The sequence below is a fragment of the Thamnophis elegans genome, chromosome 3 (genome assembly GCF_009769535.1).
Source record: "Thamnophis elegans isolate rThaEle1 chromosome 3, rThaEle1.pri, whole genome shotgun sequence".
NCBI classification, from domain to species: domain Eukaryota; kingdom Metazoa; phylum Chordata; class Lepidosauria; order Squamata; family Colubridae; genus Thamnophis; species Thamnophis elegans.
Window position 1 is genome coordinate 139310230 of NC_045543.1, and position 19519 is coordinate 139329748.

At 42.3% G+C, this 19519-nt stretch overlaps 1 protein-coding gene and 3 non-coding genes across 6 annotated transcripts; all 4 read left to right on the top strand.

Annotated features, from left to right (window-relative positions):
• The first annotated feature begins 1028 nt into the window (after window positions 1-1028).
• On the top strand, window positions 1029-11958 carry LOC116506065 (60S ribosomal protein L17). 3 transcript variants are annotated; one of them, XM_032213651.1, is made up of 7 exons: window positions 1029-1086; window positions 2790-2842; window positions 2936-2976; window positions 5667-5801; window positions 7066-7164; window positions 10234-10425; window positions 11864-11958. In XM_032213651.1, the coding sequence occupies exons 2-7, from the start codon at window positions 2803-2805 to the stop codon at window positions 11909-11911; spliced, it is 555 nt and encodes a 184-aa protein (XP_032069542.1). In that variant the 5' UTR covers window positions 1029-1086; window positions 2790-2802; the 3' UTR covers window positions 11912-11958. The 3 variants fall into 3 exon arrangements, with proteins under 3 accessions (XP_032069542.1, XP_032069544.1, XP_032069543.1); XM_032213653.1 differs by lacking the exon at window positions 1029-1086 and adding an exon at window positions 1188-1212; XM_032213652.1 differs by lacking the exon at window positions 1029-1086 and adding an exon at window positions 1910-1934.
• Window positions 2644-2711, top strand: LOC116506890. Its single transcript, XR_004255098.1, has one exon. It is a non-coding gene; the product is annotated as a small nucleolar RNA SNORD58 (small nucleolar RNA).
• On the top strand, window positions 5200-5268 carry LOC116506888. The gene has a single exon (XR_004255096.1). It is a non-coding gene; the product is annotated as a small nucleolar RNA SNORD58 (small nucleolar RNA).
• LOC116506885 lies at window positions 6930-6995 on the top strand. The gene has a single exon (XR_004255094.1). It is a non-coding gene; the product is annotated as a small nucleolar RNA SNORD58 (small nucleolar RNA).
• Window positions 11959-19519: the final 7561 nt, after the last annotated feature.

Genomic DNA, 19519 nt, shown 5'->3' on the forward strand with positions numbered 1-19519 from the left:
CGCTGTAAACCCTAAACCTAAAATTAACCCCTAAACCTAAACCTAACCCCCTTAAACCTAATCCTAAACCTAACCCTTAACCTAACCCTAAACCTAACCCTTAACCTAACCCTAAACCTAACCCTAACCCTTAACCTAAACCTAAACCTAACCCTTAACCTAACCCTAAACCTAACTCTAAAGCTAACCCTTACCTTAAGTTGAATCGGCTTGCTTTCAAAGCGCTATTTAAAGCGCCCTTCTTTGTTCGCGCTGGCTGTTGTCGCCCTGTTGATGATGTCAGCGACGCGGTTTAATCGGGCGCGGCTTAGTCAAGCGCAGTTTTGACGGGTCACGAATTCATCCAGGTTGAGAAACACTCCTCTACATCAATACAGGTAGTCCTCAATTTAAAACAGTTCATTTTAATGACCATTCGAAGTTAACAGCGCTCAAAAAAGTCAATTATGGCCATTTTCCACACTTACAACGATTGCAATATCCCCATGGTCATGTGATCAAAATTCAGCCGCTTGGCAAAAGATTCATACTTACGACGGTTGCAGTGTCCTGGGGTCATGAAATCACCGCCAGCGACTCTCTGACAAGCAAAGTCAATGGAGTCACTTAACCACCATGTTACTCACTGAACAGCTGCCCCAATTCACTTAACAACTGGGGCAAGCAAGATTGTAACATGGAGTAAAACTCACTTAACAACTGTTTCACAGTAGCAGAAATTAGGGGGTCAATGTAGTTGAGGACTACTTATGTTCTGATTTTTTAAACAGTTTTCCTGATTTCATTACAGCTTAGTTTTTTCTTTAGAAACTGTACTGCAAGGGAAGTTCATCCGAGAACAGCAAACAATGATCAATTCAATATCAATGCAACAACTTCCGCCATTGATATGCATTCCCATAAAGAAGCTACACGACCCCTGGAAATCTTCTTCGCTTCATTCTTGAAAAGGGAATTTCTCGACGGTCCCTTCCTAGTCCGCTTCGGCGGAGTAATGACGTCAGCTCGGGGAGACTCGGAAGTGACGCATACGCCACCCAGAATCCTCTGCCCTTCCTTTTTCCCGGCGGTGGTGGCCGTCTTAAGGTGAGTATTACGGCGCTGCGCCGGGCCTTCGGCTTTATCCGTGGTCGTGGGGCACCATCCACTTATGAGCCCCTCTGAAACCGGCCCGTACCGAGAAGGGAGGGCTCAAGATGGACGACCGTTGCGGTATTTCCACATTTTGGGAACGGGGAAGAGGGAAAGTGGACGAATGGAAACGGGAATGGGGGGAATGTTGTGAACAAGTGCCCCGGATGTAAGTCGATGGAAGAAACCATTCCGTTTGGATAAAAGGGAGGGTGGCATTTCTGCATATCATTTTTCCTCCCGCGGAGGAATAATTTTGCAGCCGTCGAGAGGATGGGATGCAGGCGTAGCTTCTGTTTGCGTTGCCCCAAAAGCAATGGACGTTGACGTTGGCATCCCTAGGGTGAAGCTAGGGTTCTCCACGTGTTGTTGAGTTGCAACTCCTAGTAGGGCTCATCCTGGAGTTGGCTGTCTGGAAGCTCCTGAAAATTGCAATTTAGGAAGGGAGGGGGAGGATGCTGTCATTGTATCATCCTTTTCCCATAGAAAAGGGTTAAAGATGCATAAATGCAATCTTGAGGTTACACGGGTCGTTACTTTTATTGATTCTAAGAATTTGGGCCTTTTAAAGTTTCTCGTGTGATGATTTGCAGGGCTGAGAGGTTATAGATGCCACGGTCTTAAATTGGAAAGAATAAATTTCAAGGAAATCTGGGTGAGAAGAAAATACTAGTTCAACACTCTTTTTTGGGGAATTGGTACCTTTTGCAATGCAGATCTCTCCGATATTGAACGGATTTCCTAAGTAGAAAAAGGACTGGTTTGTGGAGAGAAGAGGGAATGTAAACATTTTGGGCTGTAATGTATGTATACAGTATGTTAAATCTGAGCTAATCAAACACAGATGGGATGTTTGTATAACAGGCCACAGAGAGTTAAACTGTATTATAATGAGTGTACTAGGTTGGGTCACAAAAATACTAAGACAATGCTGGGTTTCCCCAATCATAATTTAGCCTGACATTGACTCAGGGTACTGTAGTTTTTACCTTGGCTGACCTCAAAAGGTGAAGCAGGAATGGACTTAATACTCAAATAGGAGGCTTCAAATAAATAGCAAGACTGATTAATTTTTTTATTAAGAACCAAAGAAAAAAACTTTGAAGATATTGGCAAAAAAAAACCTGCCTCTTTCAAGGAAATTATATAAACGGATCCATCCAATCACCAGAATCCAAGTTCAGTTTTGCACATTCCACTTTCCTTAGTAGAATGTGCCAATCATGCTGTCTTAAAATTTTAATTCTATTTTTTATGTGGGCTTGACATTTAAAATAGGAACAGAAAAATAGAAACTATTTACCATTGTTTTAATAACCCGTCAGTGTAACATTTTAATTCATGGCATTTAATTAAAACCTCCTGGTTCTAGGATAATCCAATCGAGATATAACAAGGATGAAATTTTACAGTTTTGCAATTCTTTTATAAATCTTACAATTTTATATGTGATTCATTAAGGGGAAAGGGACACTGGGTGGGATAGGGTGTTCTTTAGGGTGAAACCCGAAGCTGCGGTGATGACTATCTTAGGACACCTTTGGATGTAAATAATGAAAATACTATCAATTCTGAGCAGCTTTTTTTCTAGCAGTATAGGAAGGCTATTTACTATTTCAAGTCTGAAACACATTGTTTTGTTTCCAAATTTTGCCTAGGTGAGCTTTGAAAATGGTCCGCTACTCACTCGACCCAGAGAACCCCACAAAATGTAAGTAACTTTCTCAAGAGTTTATTTCACAGGTTTCGGTCACAGGATCAAAAAAAAAAAAAGTTTTAACTTTTGCTTGTTTTCTTCTTGTAGCATGCAAGTCCAGGGGTTCCAACCTCCGGGTCCATTTCAAGGTGCGTAATTTGGGTCTTGCCTCTGGCAATATGAGGAATGGGTAGAAGTGTAAACAGGTAGTCCTCAACTTAGAACAATTTGTTTAGCGACTGCTCAAAGACAAAATGGGACTGAAAAAATGTGACTTGTGTAGCTCCGACCCGTGGAGATTCGTACCCTCACCACCCTCCAGACCTTCCGCACAGCCCTTAAAATCTGGCTATCCCGTCAGGCCTGGGGCTAAAGATTTAACCCACCCCCACCCGAATGGTATGAATGTTGTGTTCTTTTTAATTATGTATTGTTCTTATGTGTCATTGTTTGTATCCCCTTCCCCATGAGTTGTAAGCCGCCCTGAGTCCCCCCAGGGAAAAGGGCGGCCTATAAATAAACATTCAAATTCAAAGACTTATCACCTTTTCTCATGCTTACAACCGTTGCAGCCATGGTCAGAATTTAGATGCTTGCCAACTAACGATGGTTTACGATGGTTGCAGTCTTCTAGGACCATGTGATCATTTTTGCAACCTTCTCACAAGCAAAGTCCATGGGGTCAATTGTGCTACTAACTTAAAGTTACAGTGGCACTGAAAACAGTAACTGATTACCTTTTCTTCATACTTAACAATTACTGCAGCATCCCCATGGTCATAATTTGGACGCTTGGCCAACTGGCTTATATTGATGACGGTTACAAGTCTCCCAGGATCGAGTGATCATGTTTTTTTAAGCTTCTAGCACAGGGGTGTCCAAACTTGGGAACTTTAAGACTTGTGGACTTTAACTCCCAGAATTCCCCATGCTGGTTGGAGAATTCTGGGAGTTGAAGTCCACAAGTCTTAAAGTTCCCAAATTTGGATACCCCCTGTTCTAGCAAGCAAAGCCACTAGGGAAAGCAGAATGACACTTAACTATGTTACTAACTCAAGACTTCATTGATTCTTTTAACAACTGTGGCAAGAAAGATTGTATAATGGCGGCCCCAAACTCACTTAGCGGCTGTCTCGCTTAGCAACAGAAACATTGGGCTCGATTGATTGTAAATTGAGAACTACCTGTATTTTAATAGGGAGTTCATTGCCTTAGATCAGTGAGTCTCAACCTTCCTAATGCCACGACCCTTTAATACAGTTCCTCATGTTGTGGTGACCCTCAACCATATAATTATTTTATGTTTTCCGTATTTTTTTGAAAATATATGTTTTCCGATGGTCTTAGGCGACCCCTGTGAAAGGGGCGTTTGACCCCCAAAGGGGTCCCGACCCACAGGTTGAGAACCACTGCCTTAGATTGTGTTCAGTCTCAGGAGTAGTAACTTTCTAATTCCGTTCTCATTTGCCAGAAGGCACTATATGCTCCCTGTCCATAGAGACTCCACTAATTAGCAGTTCTGGTTTTTGTTCCCCAGAGATCTCATGGGTGGGGAAGCTCCATAATACTGGTACTCCTCTACTTATGACCGCAGTCATTTTTGTTGGTTAAATGAAACATTTGTTAAGTGAGCTTTGCCCCATTTTACGACTTTTCTTGCCATAGTTGCTAAGTGAATCACTGCAATAGTTAAGTTAGTCGCATGGTTGTTAAGTGAATCTGGCTTCCCCCTTGACTTTGCTTATCAGAAGATCACAAAAAGCGAACACATGACCCTGGGGACACTGCTACTGTCATAAATATGAGTCGGTTGCTAAGCATCTGTATTTTGGTTACATGACGATAGTGAAAAATAGTCATAAGTGAAAAATGGTCATGTCACTGTTTTAGTGCTGTTGTAACTTTGAATGGTTACTAAATGAACTGTTATAAGTCGAGGACTTCCTGTGGATGCATTCCCCCCCCCTTTTTTTTTCCATTGCTTTTCTCACTTACACTTTCCTTATATCTCATGATTATTGTTGTTTTGGGAGCAAAATAATTGGGGTAGTGCTTAAGGCACTGGCCTAGAAACCAGGAGATTGTGAGTTCTAGTTTCACCTTAGGTATGAAAGCCACAGTGCTGTTGTTAGAGGGGAAAAGAAGAGGAGGGTTAATGTACATTTGCTGCCTTCAGTTATTTTTAAAGAAAAGTGTGATCAAATTCTAATAAAATAAAACTTGTCTTAATATGACACTTCCTTCATTGATTTTCCCACAGTAAGGCAGCCAGTTAATAATAATTCTTGGATTGCCTGTTTGAAATTCCTGGGATCAACTAATATGGAGCATGATTGTTCATTTTGAGGAGCAGAGGGGAACATATGTCGTAACTGCAGTGATGACCATCTTAGGACACCTTTGGATTTGTCATGAAAACAATTGAACTGGATCTGAGCAGTTGCTTCTTAACAAAATTGTTTTGCACTTTCTTTACAACATCATTTAAGGGGGCTTTAAGGTTATAAACTTCACCCACATGGCAGCAACCACTTGATCAGCTTCCTTTGGGGTTACCAGACCCACTGACAAAAGCATGTTTTTAGGGCTTTTCAGAAAAGTCTTTAAAAGGGTGGAGCCCAACTGTACTTCAGCAAGAAGGATAATTCCATACAGAAGGGGCCACCACTGAGAAGCTCACAATCCTACCAGATGTACATCCCTAATCGATGGGACACATAAAATACCCTGCTCTCCCATTCTGGTGGGTTGGGTCAATGTAATAATTGTAGTGCGATCCCAAGCCATGTAGGGCTTTAAAAGTGATAATCAGCACCTTGAATTGTTCCATTTTCTTTAGAACACGCGTGAGACTGCCCAAGCTATCAAGGGGATGCACATCCGGAAGGCCACCAAATATTTAAAGGACGTGACTCTGAAGAAGCAGTGTGTTCCATTCCGGCGTTACAATGGGGGTGTTGGCAGGTGTGCACAGGTATGGCTCTGAAACAGCTTAGGTGTGTGTGTGCACGCGTGCAGATCTGTGCGAATAATATAGATTTCAGGAAAAATTCTTAACGAGCAATTATTTCAGGTCAAGAGAGGAGAATAGCAATAAATGACACTACATTTTCCGTATCTTGTTGGAGTTTTGAGTTTAGAGATTGGAGTTTTGATGTGTCCCCAAAGTTGCTTTTGTGGTAGGAAATAGAGGGTATTTCTTTAGTGCAGGGTTTTCCCAACCTTGGCTATTTCTAAGATACAAGACTTCAATTATGCTGGCAGGTGGATTCTGGGAATTGAAGTTCCTGCATCTTAAAAGTTGCAAGGTTGGGAAACCCTGATTTAGTGCATGTGATAAAACATATCTCTGGATTGCATTGTCCTTTGTTTTTGCAGGCTTTCATTGTTTATATCTGCATGCCTGAGCTGGAAAGATAAAGGCAGACATATTATTTGGATTTTATATAAAACCTTGGTAAAATTTAAGTACTGTGTTTTTTGGTCTGTAAGACCCCAACCTTTGATTTCGACCGCCGCCACCTATGGCTGTGTGCCCCATTTTTGACCTTTGCGTGCCCCAGAGCCGAGGTGGCGCAGTGGTTAGAGTGCAGTACTGCAGGCCACTTCAGTACTGTTATCTGCGGTTCTAATCTCACCGGCTCAAGGTTGACTCAGCCTTCCATCCTTCCGAGGTGGGTAAAATGAGGACCCAGACTGTGGGGGCGATATGCTGACTCTGTAAACCGCTTAGAGAGGGCTAAAAGCCCTATGAAGCGGAATTTAAGTCTAATTGCTATTGCTATTTTCAGCATGTTCCAGATGGTGGCAATCCCCACAGCCTGGAACAGCTGATTGTCGGTATTCTGGGATGCTGATCCAACCGCCCATCAGCTGCTCGGACTAAATCGGACTGTGCTGAAGCTGACCAGACAGTTTGCTGCAAGGAGGCAAATTGCTGAGAGGCAGAGGCAGATTTTTTTTATTTTTTTCCTCCCCAAAAGCTAGGTGCATCTTATGGTCCAGAGGGTCTTATAGTGCAAAAAAATACAGTAGATTCTCAAGTTGTTTGGATGTCATGTATTTTAGAATCTTTTCTGTGTTCCCGCACTCATTTTTAGGGTTGCTGTGATGACTTTCTTAGGACACCTTTGGATTAACCATGAAAATAACCTTGATTCTGAGCAACCTGTAAAAGCTGAAAGCTTGAGAACGTCTTTATTGAGAGGGAAATTGACATTACTTTTCTCCTCTTGCAGGCCAAGCAGTGGGGTTGGACCCAGGGCCGTTGGCCAAAAAAGAGTGCCGAGTTCCTCCTGCACATGCTCAAAAATGCAGAGAGCAATGCTGAGCTGAAGGTAAAACATTAAATGCTGGATTTCGTGTAGTGTTAACTATATCAGAGGCCCGCTCGACCTTTGGGACACCAGGGACCCAATTCAGTGGGGAGAATTTTTTCCCGTGGTTTCTCGTGCTGCCTGCATTGCACGGATTGGAGCTTTGTTTGTTCGTGTGGCCCAGTTTCTGGCATTCCATGGACCGGGGATTTGGAACCTCTGAACTATATTGTGGCTATATTGTGGCATTTGCTACTCCCAAGTCCATTTTTGTAGAGATAAAGATACTTTAACAGGTTATGAAAAGAAAGCAGCGAAAGGAAAGCAAGATCTGAGCCAAAAAGGCGCGAACATATCAAATGTTTGCCCAGCACCCTCCCCCCCCCCCAAATCACCCCAACCCAATGACCAATCTGCAACTCCTTAATCTTCAAAAAGCTTCATTCAGTTGATATGCAGAGATGGTTGACCTTCACCAAGCCCAAACATGGGGCCATCAGCCTGCGCAGAAGATCTTCTGGTGGGAACCAAACTCCCTCCTGATAATTCCTTCAGCACCATAAATTCCTCATTCCAAATACCTCAAACCCCCTCCCTCCCTGTTTGGCAGCCGAAAGCAAGCAAAATAGAGGCTGGCACAAGTGTAGCTTAATATTTCTGTGTGAATTGAGTTTCTAGCAAATGTTCTGAGTTCTAATGGAAATCCCCTTCGTTTTGCATTCATTGGGGAATGGTTAGCAAGGAAGAACAATGTTATATGGGTAGTCCTTGACTTAATGACCACAATTGAGTCCCAAAGTTGTTTTTAAGTGAGACATTTGTTAAGTGGGTTTTGCCCCATTTTACAACCATTCTTGCCTCAGCTGTTAAGTGAATCACTACAGTTACGTTAGTAACCCACCCGGTTGTTAAGTGAATCTGGCTTCCCCCTTGACTTGGCTTGTCAGAAGGTCGCCAACGGTGATCACAGGACACCACGACTGTCATATATTTCAACCCATTGCTAAGCATCCGATTTTTGCTCTCAGAGATCATTGGGATGCTGTAAAGGTAAGTGTGAAAAATGAGTCACTTTTTTCAGTGTTGTAACTTTCAACAGTCACTAATTGAACTGTTGTAAGTTGAGGACTACCTATTACCAACTCGGGAGCAAAGAGAAACTTAAGGGGCTTATTCTTTTTCAGGTCTTTCTCAGCTCTGGTATCTCAGATTCTTTCTAACTGCAGTGCTTAAAGCTAGGACATTATAGGTCAGTGATGGCTGACCTTTTTTTGGATCGTGTGCCAAAAGCGGGGGGAGTGCAGGGGGGTCATGCGCGGGCATAGCGGGGGGAGTGCAGGGGGTCATGCGCGGGCGTACCCACACCCATAATGCTATGTGCACAACACACAGACACACACACCAAAAAAACTCCAGAGACTTTCTAGGAGCCTGTGGAGGGCGAAAACAGACACAGAAACACAGAGGTCCTCTGGACCCTTTGGGGAAGCCGCCTAAAGGCTCCGGAGGGCGAAAAACGGCCCTACAAGCAAACCGGAAGCCTCCGGAGGTGAAAAACGGCCTTAAAAGAAGGCTGAAGTCAGCTGGCCAGCGCATGCATGTGTGCTGGAGCTGACAGGGCAACACCTCGCGTGCCCTAACAAATGGCTCCACATGTCACCCGTGGCACGCGTGCCATAGGTTCGTCATCATGGTTATAGGTAGTCCTCAACTTACAACTATTTGTTTAGCGACCAAATATACAATAGCATTTTATAAGAAGTAAGTGCAACTTCGCACACCAAACATCTGTCAGGCCCCCAGAGTCAAGTGATGAGAATTCGGGCAGTTCGCAACCAGCATGTATTTACAATCGCGGCACCATCGTGTGATTTCCCAACCAGCTTTCAACAAGCCAAATCAATGGGAGAAGCTGGATTCGGTTAACGGCCACATGATTCACTTAACGACTGCATGGATTTGCTTCAGTGGCAGAACAGCTTGTAAAACTGAGCACAGCTCACTTCATGACAGAAATCCTGGCCCCCAATGTGGTTGTAGATCAAAGGCTTACCTGTACTTTAGATTTTGGCTCAATGGAACAAGTGAAATAATTCCAGAAGAGGATGGTGACCATGTTGAATGGGAAGCAAAGATACAGGTAAAGGTTGAAAAATTAGAATATCCTGCAAAAGTTCATTTATTTCAGTAATGCAACTTAAAAGGTGAAACTAATATATGAGATAAGACTCATTACATGCAAAGCAAGATAGTTCAAGCCATGATTTGTCATAATTGTGATGATTATGGCTTACAGCTCATGAAAACCCCAAATCCACAATCTCAGAAAATTAGAATATTGTGAAAAGGTGCAATATTCTAGGCTCAAAGTGTCCCACTCAAAGTTGCGTTAGTGAAATAAATGAACTTTTGCACGATATTCTAATTTTTGAGGTTCACCTATGTATATTTTATTTATAATATAAGGGAGAAGGGAAGATCTATGTAGAGTAGAAGAGACTTTAAGGGAAGGATTGCTGAATATGAAATTGAAAGAAAACTGCCTTTAATGTTAGAGGCAACCATGGTCATTTATTGGGATAATTGGCATAAATATGGATTATACTACATTATAATTAAAAATAAGAGTTTTGGTCCTTTCTCTAGGTAATCGTGACTGGGATTTGAGAAAAGATATGATGTAGACTAGGGGCGTCAAACTCGATTTCATCAGGGTTGTGTTCAGCTCAACGTGTTCGGGGGGACTGTGATGGCCCAAGTGCTCTGCCAGCGAAAACAGGCTCCCGAGCTCAATTTTTGACTGCGAGGGCCTCCTGCAACCCTCTGCCAGGGAATATGGAGCTCAGGAGGGGCGCATGAACTTGCAGGAGGTGGCAGGAGGCCATAGCAGCTGAAAACAGAGCTTGGGAGCTTGTTTTCTCTGGCAGAGCACTTGGGCCCACCCTCCACTGTTTCCAGGGCAGCCCCGTGGGCCAGATCTTAAGTACCCCGCGGGCCGAATCTGGGCTTTGAGTTTGACACCCGTGATTTAGACTGAACTGTTGCAAATTGTGTTGTAAAACGAGCTTTCCAAAATGTTTTCCCCTCCAGGGTCTGGATGTCGATTCTCTGGTAATTGAGCACATCCAGGTTAACAAAGCCCCCAAAATGCGGAGGCGCACTTACCGAGCTCACGGGCGCATCAATCCGTACATGAGTTCTCCCTGCCACATTGAAATGATCCTCACAGAAAAGGAGCAGATTGTCCCTAAGCCAGAAGAAGAAGTTGCTCAAAAGAAGAAGGTGAGACACCCCTCTCTCCCACCAAGATTTGATTGAGAGCCACCGAGAATTTGTTTTAAGATGGGCAGCCATAAAAATGTTTTAATGAATAAACAAACCTTTTTTAAGTGAGTGGAGGGAGCCGCTTTGGTGCATTCAATAATTAAAACTTTTGCCAGTCATCCCAATTTGGTCACTTAGGAAAGAAAGACTCCTCGACTCAGTGAAAGTATGCTTTTACTAACGCAAGTATTACTAATGCAAGTACTAATTACAAGTAGTTACAATGTGGCAAAGCTCCCTGGTTAACTTTTCCTTTTCACATCTTTCCCCCTGGTTATCTCACATTGTCCAATAAACATTCAAATTGTTTTGGTTACAGCCCGTCTTGGCAGCCTGATAGGGTTGCATTCCGTTCCCAGGCTCTTGACCTTGAGGCAGCCACCTGGTGTGGCAGGAGGGGCAGGAAGAGTAGTTTCGATTCCCCCAGCGCCCTTCCCCCATAGGCTATGTGGCAGATTGGCTTCTGGCGAAGCATGGCTGAGCACCCAGATGACAGTCCTGGCAACTTGTTTAAATATTTTATTTTAGACATGTTGACTTAGGTTCAATCTGTTAAAAGGGCCATAATTTATTATCCGTGTCCTTGCAACTGCAGATATGCATGCATACACACACACACACACACACACACACAAATATGTATGTATTTCACCTTCGTTATTTTTATCAATAATTGCAAGATGGCAAACATACCTAATACTCTCTCCTCCTCCCTTTTTTCACAACCACCACCCTATGAGGTGAGTTAGGCTGAGACAGATTGACTGGCCCAAAGTCATCCAGCTTTCATGCCTAAGGCAGAAGAAGTCAGAGGCTCAGTATCTTTCACACTCAACAAAGTGTTTCCATGTATAAAGTGCCTTGCAATGGGATTCATTATCCCAACAGCCTAAAGCGGTGCTGCCCAATTGTAGCCATTTTATCATGTGTGAAGTTCAACTGTGCTAGCTAGGGTTTTCTGAGAGTTGAAGTCCGTATCTTAAAGTGGATAAGGTTTGGAAACACTGGCATAAAGATTCAAAAATATAGTGATTTATGAAGTCGAATAGGAATTTAAAAATATCTAATTTCATACAATATCAAAAAGGGAATCTTAATTTCCATTTTTTAAAATTCTCCAGCATATTCATGCCTTGTTTTATTTTGGTTTGTAGCAAGAATCAAAAGCTCCTTTGCATATAAACACATAAATTATCCTGCTGTGTGTATGTTTTATGGCTTGCATGAAAAACTAACTGGGATTGATTGCCTTCATGCTTGCTAAAAATGTGAATTCTGGCTTGATGTGATGTGTAAATGCATTTCATGGCTGATTAGTGACTTATTGGAACATTCTGCAAATGTATTATGATTGTGGCAAATTGATACTGATTTGTTGCATTATCTTTTTTTCCAGATATCCCAAAAGAAATTGAAGAAGCAGAAACTAATGGCTCGGGAATAAACATTGATGCAACTTACAAATAAAACTGCAATTTTATTTCAAATTTCTGCAACTTTCTCTGTAATTTTTTGAGAAAACTATACTTCACAGTTGAGTTTAGTTTTAACTGAGCTTTTAAATATGACATAAATGTAACAATATTTTTTCAAATATAACTGCTCTGAGGCAGATATCAAATTCCATTTTCTTGCTTCTTGGGTTGCTTCGAAATGTGATACATTGGCTGGTGAATTATTTGTAATATTTGGCCATTCAATTTATCATTTCTTTCTCCGTAATACAGCAGCAATATTTCCCAAAGCTAGAATAATACAGGTAATCTTCAATTTAGAACTATTCATTTGAAATTACAGTGGCATTGAAAAAAGTTATTTATGATTGTTTTTCACACAATAGTTAGAGCATCCTCATGATCACACATGATCAAAATTTGAAAGCTTAGCAACTGATTCATGTTTATAACCATTGAGTGTCCTGGGAACATGGGATCCCCTTTTGTGACCTGCTGACCAGCCAAGTCAATGGAGAAACCAGATTCACTTAATCATGTTACAAATTTAACAACTGCAGCAATTCACTTAACCACTATGGCAAGAAAAGTCCTAAAATGCGCCAAAACTCAAGAACTGTCTCACTTAGCAACAAAAATGTTGTGCTCAATTGTCATAAGTCTAGGTCTATCGGTACCACAATTCTGAAAAAGAGAAATGAGTAGCCTTTCCATAGGAGTGATAAGAGTATTCCTCCTTTTAATTAATAAAACAACTGGATTTAGATGTTAGTTTTGCAAACAGTGGCTGTAAAACTTTTTCCCTTAAAAAAAAAATCCAGCAGCAATTGGTTCCACATTGAGGCACAACCTAAGAATGTTATTTAGGACAGAACTGCTGACAGAAAAGGTTTAAAAGATTTTTCTCACCTGAAAACCAGGTGATGGAACAAGCAGTTCAGCCTGTTAGTAGGTCATTACTAGGACTTCCCATTGATTGACATCCAACCTGTCAAAGAGTTGAATCATTTAAATTTGCTGTTCAATGAATGCACAAGGCAGCTGTTTGTCCTAAGAGAAGAACTTATTGGATAATTTTCTGAACAGGTGTGTACAATACAAACATGTTTTTTCTTGGCAACATTGTGAGAGGAAGTTTGGTCTAGGACTAGGTGGTTTAAGGCACTGGGCTAGAAACTTAAGAAACTTGAGTTCTAGTCCTGCCTTAAACATGAAAGCTGGCTGGATGACTGGTGACAGTCCAGTTTACAGGGTGGTTGTGGGGAAAATGGGGAGAAAGAGTAAGAGCTATGTTTTCTGCCTTAAATTTATAATAAAGCACTTTTAAAAAAAAAACCCAGTCCTCCCAGAAATAATCTGGTTTGCATATGCAAATGGCATGTTCAAAAGATAAAATTAACAGGCCTACTAAAGATTGTTAATAATAAATATGCAAGATTTGTTTTGGTACATTTCGCAGTATGAAAGGTCCTTCGGGATTAAGACTTGAATGGTGGCTAGCTGTAATCCCAAAGGCTCATAAACATACTATATGTGTGGCCATTAATAGAGACATTGCTTGCTAGGGATACTGAATCTGTAGTAATTCAAACAAAAATATCTCTTCGGTGCCTTATATTGGCCAGCTGCATTTTGCATCCCAGACGCAGCTGAAAACGGCATGCTTCCCCTATTTGGAACACAGTATAAATCAGTGTTTTTTCAAATGCTGGTTAGGGGATTCTGTGAGTGGAAATCCATTTTAAATTTGCCAGGAACACTGGTCTAAATTAAATAGGGTTGCATCGCGCCCCTTCTCTTAGTGACAGCTGCAAAAAGAGCGTCAGGTCCAGCGACACTAAGGCTGGCCAGAATGTGCCAGAAACTGAGACAGAACTTCCGGTCCTCTCTGGATCAGATGATCCGTGGGCTGAGATTAAAGGGCCTCCTGCACCTCAAAAATAAAAAGACCTCCCTGAAAACAAGGCCAAGCTTATTTCGGGGGTGAAAAGAAAATAAGATCCTGTCTTATTTTGGGGGAAACAGTATAATTTTCTTAGTGGGAGCCCAAAAATCCTTCCATGTATTATCTTACAAAAACTGAATTTATCTTTAAACATTGTATAATGATACGTAGCGATTCCATATCTGGGTATTTTGTCAAGTGTCAGGGCAGTGATCAAGTGTCCAAGCAATCAGTTCTATTTGATCCAGAGCAGTGGTGGGTACCCGTGGCAGCTGGGAGTAGCGGCCACCGTACCGCAATGGTGTTTTGGAGGGCCTGCCCATCCACCCCCGTTCCTTGCCTGTATTTAAGCCAACTGGGCCATTTGCGCACGCACATGCAGTGTACGGCGCCTGTGCAACCTCCGCGGAGCAGCTGGAGCATTGCAGGACGTTGGGTGCGCATATGTGCGCAGCGTGTGTCCCCAAGGTGGACGCCCGGCCCCATAACGGTTGCGACGGGATTCAGAACCCACCACTGATCCAGAGACAATAAACACACCAGTCAATAAAGGGATTTTAATCTTTATTATTAGTTCAAGCAGAGTTAAAAGGATACCATAAAACGCATACATACCACACAATATGATACCCAAAATCTCTTACAAACTGCCAGGATCTCCTTAATAATGACAGCAGAGATATCTTAAGAACAGGCAGTTTTCTGCCATACTCAATGCTAAATTCTGTACAGAAACTTCTCACAATCTACCAGAACTACAAAAAAAATTTTTTATCAAAACCTGACACCTAGGTTTGACTAGTATATGACTCAAAAGTATTGAAATTGTTAAACATTTACATAAAAAAATAAAAATTAAGCAGGGCAGCTAAAAACGACCCTTAAATTTCTAGACTTTTCTTAATACGGAGGAGAAAGCAAACCATGTTCTTAAACTTGAAATACATTCCACCCCTAATGTATTTTAACTTCCCTTCATGTTGCTTAGTATGATTCCCAGTTTCCAAATAGTAAATTGTACATTTGCATGCAATCATTTCACGTTAACATGCAAAGGATGCATCAATATAACCATTTGAAAAATAATTAGCAATAGCAATAGCAGTTAGACTTATATACCGCTTCATAGGGCTTTCAGCCCTCTCTAAGCGGTTTACAGAGTCAGCATATCGCCCCCACAGTCTGGGTCCTCATTTCACCCACCTCGGAAGGATGGAAGGCTGAGTCAACCTTGAGCTGGTGAGATTAGAATCGCTGAACTGCAGATAACAGTCAGCTGAAGTGACCTGCAGTACTGCACCCTAGCCACTGCGCCACCTCGGCTATGTGGCTATTGGATGCTATGCCAAATTTAAAATATTGGTCATAATTAGCCTCCGTTGTTTATATATATAGAAATAGAAATGTATTATAAGATAAAAATACAAATATAAAAGTTAAGCTACGAGAAGAAAGAAGGGTGAAAAAGGAAAGAAAGAAAAAAAAGTAGTGACTTCCAACTTTTTCCAGTAGAATATAAAAAAATAATTACAACCTCAACCTTTTGCGTTATATTTCCAAATTCCTTTTGTGTCCAATCACACTTGGCCAATAAAGAATTCTATTCTATTCTATTCTATTCTGTTCTATTCCATTCTATTTAATTCTACTCTACTCTACTCTACTCTACTCTACTCTAAGCCATGTCTATAGCAACATCATTCTAATTGTCAAAACCTAAAAGCAAAGTTTCATCTTTTTTTTTTAATTTGACAAAAGTATAAATTGCTGACTCTATAAAATTGGCAATTGGTCCGGAAAACAAACTAAAGCCATGAGACGTTCTTCCCGCCCGTGTTTTAAAGACAAAGTAACGGGAAACATCCGTAACGTATTATCATGAATCAATGGCCCGATCTGAGCAAGGGGGGCTGTTGTTGTTTCCCCCTCCCTGTGCTCTGCTTTCGGGACGGTCTCCCCCCCCCCACATCAGGAAGGTTTGGTTGGGCAGGTTCTTACCATATGACCAGATTCTCCACAGTAAAAACACAGTCCCAGGTCCCGGCGCCTCTGCCTTTCTCTAGCTGTTGTCGATCTCCTTCTTGGTCTTCTTGGCGTCTGCTCCTCTTCTTCCGATTCGGTTCCTGCCGCCGAGGGTGAGGAACAGGCTATGTATCGAGATCTTGAGCTCGGTCCCTCCGGATGTCTGAAAAACCATTGAACGTCTCCCAGAAATGTCTCGATAAAGATACAGCGCTGATATAACTGGTCCAACCTCTGGGGGGCTCCTTGTAGTCTCAGTTCATCTTCTATTTCAGGGGCCAGTCCATCTCTAAACCTATAAATCAGCCATGTTTCACAGTCCAGTCCTACTGCAAGTAATTTGAATTGGTCTATGTACCACCTGATCCCTTGGGTACCCTGGTTAAGCTGTGTGATCCGGTGGATAACTGGTACCGGGTCACTGAAATAATCTCTGAAGTTATCCATGAAGTCCTGGTAGTTGTCCATGATTGGGTCATTCTGTTCGATGATTAAACGTGCCCACTGAGCCGCCGAGGCCTTTAGCAGGCTTAATATGAAGGTTACCTTTGAGCGGTCCGTCGGAAACGCAGCCGGCTGGATCCTCATGAACAACTCGCATTGAGTGATGAAGATTCTCATCTTTGATTTTCCTCCAAATCTTTCTGGCAAACTCACCGGGCTTATGTGAAAAACGGGTTGCACCACTAGAGTGGCTGGAGCGGGTGTGAGGTTTATGTTTTGTACCCCTAGCATTAGCTGATGTACATTTTGTGGCAAATTCCCCACTTCATTCTGCAGTCTAAACTGATGCTGTAGACCAACGGCCATTAAACCTTGGTTTGCTGTTGCTGCTGCTGCTTGGGAGAAGGTCGCCATCCTGGTCACTGTCCTTGCTCCTGGGGAATAAATGTTAATGAGATTGGGAAGATTAATGTCAGGCATGAACAACTGCAGTAGATTCACACTGTGAGAAGTTTAAACTAGCTGCTTTATTGTTCCTTAGATACCTACAGTATTTTACAGGAATCTTCCCAGACTTCCTTCCATGAAGGAAATTAGCACCCACCTCTCTACTAGAAAAATGAAATATCCTAGGAAATATTAAAAAGGCAGAATATTATATTTCCCTGGATGAGAAATGGAAAAACCTGTTTTTTAGGTTCCACCACAAAACCGCGGTAGACTAAAGCGCGCTCAACGAAAGCGCGTACGTGACATCATCACAGCGCGACGAAAACATCGCGCTGTGAGCGGTAAATTTAAAATTAAAGCGAAAACCTTACCCTAACCCCCCCCAAACCTAACCCTAAACCTAACCCTAAACCTAACCCTTAACCTAACCCTAAACCTAACCCTAAACCTAACCCTTAACCTAACGCTAAACCTAACGCTAACCCTTAACCTAACCCTAAACCTAACCCTAACGCTTAACGTAACCCTAACCCTAACCCTTAACCTAACCCTAACCCTAACCCTAAACCTAACCCTTACCTTTATGTGAATCGGCTTGCTTTAATTTTATTTTAATTTTAATTTAATTTATTTTTAATTTTTTTCGTCGCGCTGCTGATGACGTCAGGTACACGCTTTAATCGGGCGCGCTTTAGTGGACCGCGGTTTTGACGGGTCAAGGTTTTTTAGGCGGGGAACAGACTTACTGTAAGGCCTGCAGCCATCTTTTCTTTTGGATCTTTGGCCTGCCATGCTTTCTATTATTCTACTGTGTATTTTCTATTGTGGGAAAATGGGAGGGGGGATTGTACGGAGTGAGATTCTATGTAGCCAAAACAAAATTCCTTCTAGAAAGCCAAGGTCATCCTTTGTCTCTAAACCTCAGCATCTGACTGGAACTGGATGGGTGGAAGCTGCCAGAATGGCAGTGGAAGATTGGACCACGTGATGGACTTGTGAGTGTGGGGGGGCAAGATCTTGAACTTTCAACTGGGTGGGGAAAACCAGGAAGCTTTCAGAGTTGGGTTTTCTCAGATATGCCAACATTGCTCTCTTAATAAATTAGAACTTTGAGCAATATAGACTCCAATTTACTTTTGGATGCTATTTGGAACCTGACATTCACTCTTAGTATTGGTATTGGTATTGGTATTTTATTATTTGTATGCCGCCCTTCTCCGGGAGGACTCAGGGCGGCGAACAATTCAAAGGGGAAAAAAAGGGGGAACATAAAAGACAAAATACAAATAATAAAAGTAGACAACAGTCGCACAACCATACATGTCGAGAGGGGAAGGGAACTCATCACCCCCAGGCCTGCCGGCAAAGCCAGGTTTTGACGGCTTTTCGGAAGGCCTGGAGAGAGGTGAGGGTCCGAATCCCTGCAGGGAGTTCATTCCAGAGGGCCGGAGCTGCCACAAAGAAGGCCCTCCCCCGGGTAATGGCCAGGTGGCATTGGCTGGTAGAGGGAACCCGGAGGAGGCCAACCCTGTGAGATCTAATGGGTCTGTGGGAGGTAATTGGCAGCAGGCGGTCTCTCAAGTAGCCCCCCCCCCCACTTTATCAATGGGCTATGGAGGCCTAGGCCCGTCTATTCTACATAACAAATATCTACCTCCTTCATGCAGAACCATTTCATTGCCCTTCCTTGCACCACCCACCTTCAACCAAATGTAGCACACAGACAACCTACAAAGCTAGCTATGACCTCTGACAGCAACCAATCAGAATACTCTTCCTGTGCCCCAGGAAGTTCAAAGCCCAGAGAGGGCATAAAACTCAGGGACTCTCAGCATCTCTTCCCTTTTCACCCAGGAGCTCCAAGGCATGTTATCCTGTCCACCATTAAACCATCTTTCCAAAGAGCCTCCCAGTTTCCAAAGAAAAACCCAGTTTCACCAAATTGGATGTCATGAAAAAAGGCAAAACCAGAACTTTACAATTTCTAGCCTGGTACTGTTAAACGTTACACAAAACCTCCTCTCTACAAAAAGATTGTTAGCCCTTCCTTTCCATGGCTTTTTTTAAAAAAAGGAAGGAAAGAAAAATACACACAATTGACAACAATCTGCTACCTCCATCCTTGGCAAGCGCAAGGAGAACCAAATGCACAAACTGAATTTTATCTTAAAGCTCACAAAGCAGAAGCATATCTTAAAGCTCACAAAGCAGAAGCATATCAAGCTTCATCTCTTTTATTCCTTTTTTTATTGTATTTTTTTTGTATTTATTGCGCATTTATAGTATATATTGTATAATTGTACAAAAAGTACAAATATCGTCCACTTTTTTTACACACTAAATTTCCAGCCACTGCCTAATCTCCAGTAGGAAATTGGAAGCACATACTATATATTACCCAATCCCTAGCCATTTCTAACTGGTGAAGCCATAACTGGACTAAAGTGTGACGTGGATAGACAACCTGGTATGTCTCCCTGAGTTCCATCCCTCTCATCCAGAACACAGACTACAGAATAACAGAGTTGGAAGGGACCTTTGGGACGGAGTCCTTTGGGATTGGGCGGCATAGAAATTTAATAAATTCAATTCGATTCAATTCAAACTCCACTCAAGCAGGAGACACTATACCATTCCGGACAAATGGCTTAAAGCAGGGATCTCCAACCTTGGCAACTTTAAGACTTTGTGGTGTAGGAGGTTATCACCCAGCCCTCTCCCAGAAAAATTTCCTGCA

Bases quoted from the DNA above. Each gene is read 5' to 3' on its own strand.
- LOC116506065 (XM_032213651.1), top strand. From the start codon at position 2,803: ATGGTCCGCTACTCACTCGACCCAGAGAACCCCACAAAAT. The intron at 2,977-5,666 runs GTGCGTAATTTG...CATTTTCTTTAG, and splicing joins ACCTCCGGGTCCATTTCAAG to AACACGCGTGAGACTGCCCA. The intron at 10,426-11,863 runs GTGAGACACCCC...CTTTTTTTCCAG, and splicing joins AAGTTGCTCAAAAGAAGAAG to ATATCCCAAAAGAAATTGAA.